This window comes from Sinocyclocheilus anshuiensis, unplaced genomic scaffold, assembly GCF_001515605.1.
Source record: "Sinocyclocheilus anshuiensis isolate Anshui unplaced genomic scaffold, SAMN03320099.WGS_v1.1 scaffold1102, whole genome shotgun sequence".
NCBI classification, from domain to species: Eukaryota; Metazoa; Chordata; class Actinopteri; order Cypriniformes; family Cyprinidae; genus Sinocyclocheilus; species Sinocyclocheilus anshuiensis.
The window spans coordinates 524,948-527,353 of NW_015539924.1; the positions used below are offsets into that span (position 1 = coordinate 524,948).

Below are 2,406 nucleotides of genomic sequence, written 5' to 3' on the forward strand. Positions count from 1 at the left end.
TTTTCGATTCCCAGTTTCGATTCCAATGTGATTAAATAATGATATCAAACATTTATCCTGTGTCTCTTTTTGCAAACCATTTAGTTGCAGCTGATTACCATGAACAAAAATCAACAGGTTACATAAAAACTGGACTCTTTAAGAGCTGTTTGTATGCAAAATAGAGCTGCATGATTTTGGATAAATTGTTTTTGTTTGTTTTGTTTTTCTCAATGGAAGTTGTGGTTCTCTCACAATTCTGAAGAAAAACATTAGACAACTAAACAAAATCACATGTAATTTATGAATGATTGATTCAATGACTCACTCAAGATGTACTTGTTTCCTTACTGGATGAATCAGCGTTTTTGAAAAAAATCTCTTGTATGATTCAAAGACAAATACATTTTAACAGCCCCTTTTTGCCACCTACTGGCGTAACAATGTAATCGATAAATCTTCATTTGAAGTGTCAAATTACTACTTTACTTCAAAAGGTGATTTACTCCATTTTAATCGCTACCGTACACATCAGAGTTTATATCTGAAATAAACTTTTATCCCAGTACTTCTGTGATTTGAATGTTTGCAACACAGAAATAATGATACTGTGTGGTTGAAAATACTGTGATGCTGTTTCATATACTTGACAGCAGCTGCTCTCTTTAGGTCAACGGCAGTGCGGACGCAAATTTAAATGTTCAAATCAAACTGATGTAATCGTACACTACATGGACGAACCAAGTGATCACAATGTTGTGATTGCACATGTCAAAGTTTGAGGAATGAAACAGACGAATCATTGTAATTTAGGAATAGAATTACGTTGGTGTTTGAATCGTGTTCGCGATCTTTAACAATCTATTAAATTAAAGTGCTTTGTCATGTTTGTGGTGACACCTCTCTTGCAACATGTTTAGCTTATCAATGATATTATAGTTAGAATTTTTGGCTTCTGATCGCAAGTGTAGCCAAACTTTGGAGCGCTTAGATTAGCGAGCAAGGTCCTAGCAGATCGCTAGGTCCATTCCTCACAGATGAAGAAAAAAAAGCGCATAGAAATCGATAGGCGGAATCAAAATTTTAATTTGACAACAAGTATCTGATTCCTGACCTTAAGTATCCGATTCTGGAATTGGAATCGATTTTCGATTCCCAACCCTAGTCAGGATGATAGAGCAGTTCATAGGTGGGTTGAAAGCAAAAAAAAGCTTTTAAAATGAAGTACCAATAAACAATCATACAACGTGAAATGCCAATGCATTTAAATCTACTCAAAAAAAATCAAAGTGGCCACTCACAGCGATGAATATCCCACTCGGCCCGTTGAAATTATCAATCCAGCCCTTTAACAGAGTGGAAAAGAAAGAGCGGTGTTCAAAATCAAGGCAGTATTTTTTAATTAGGTGGGAGGATGGAAATGAAAATGCTTACGGGGAACGGCTCCTTCCAGCTGGCTCCCACTATCGAGGGCCTGATGATAGCGACGTTGAGGTTTCCACACTCCTGCTGGATGAGCTGTTCTGCCAAGGCTTTAGTGTACGTGTATGTGTTAGGCCGCTCACCTAACAGCTTTGGTGTCATTAAAGAGACCAGTTTGTCGTCCATCCACCTGTAAGCGTCGCACAAATCCAGGAAGTTATTTCTGAGCTGTTTTGTAGTTAGATATGTTTGTTTGTAAGTATGTACGTTCAGTATGTTTTAAAGGCACAATATGTAAGTTTTCACCGCTAGAGGGTGCGTATTCAAAACAAACAAAGAAAAGGCATAGTTTGATGACGCCGTGACTGAGTGTGGAATCATGGGAGTTGTCGTCGTCATCCCGACAGACGATGCAATCCGACGGGACTCGGGCAGAAATCATGTTCATGGATGAGCTAATGTATTAAATTTATTAGATTTATTAACGTAGTAGAATGAAGCAGGGTGAGGCTGAAAGCAGTCGAAGCGAAACGAGACCGCTGAACGAGTGTGACACACGGCTGGAAAGCAGTGGAGCTTTTATTATGCCACAGTCGACCGCTTCTGCTCCTTCCGTATGCATATCCGTATCCTATCCTTGCGTATGTGGGGTAAAACAGCGCTGTTTTATCATACTAGATACGTTTGAAAGTTTTGTTATAATGCTACTCTGTGCGGTCGTCACCTGTGTAATAAAACACATAACATATTAAAGCGTTTTTGGTGTTTCCATGTTTTCTACAAAACAAAACCGGAAATCGAGGGGTTATGACGTCATTGGCAGGCGACGCAATGCCCAGGAACAAGCCACTATTTAAAATTGCTATTTCTCTGGATTTATCTGGAACATTCTTCAAAACATTTGGGATAATGTAAGTATACAAGTGAGCAATATACAGTGGGTACGGAAAGTATTCAGACCCCCTTCAATTTTTCACTCTTTGTTATATTGCAGCCATTTGCTAA

The 2,406-nt window shown here is 38.6% G+C and overlaps 1 protein-coding gene across 1 annotated transcript in view; it reads right to left on the reverse strand.

Moving 5' to 3' along the window:
- Positions 1–2,406, reverse strand: part of LOC107686665 (fatty acyl-CoA reductase 1-like) — a 23,226-nt gene that overhangs the window by 8,883 nt on the left and 11,937 nt on the right. Inside the window, exons 7-8 of the mRNA XM_016483749.1 lie at positions 1,414–1,629; positions 1,281–1,325 (exon numbers count right to left, since the gene is read on the reverse strand). Of these exons, the coding sequence (XP_016339235.1) occupies positions 1,281–1,325; positions 1,414–1,629 (261 nt within the window). The remainder of the gene's footprint in view (positions 1–1,280; positions 1,326–1,413; positions 1,630–2,406) is intronic.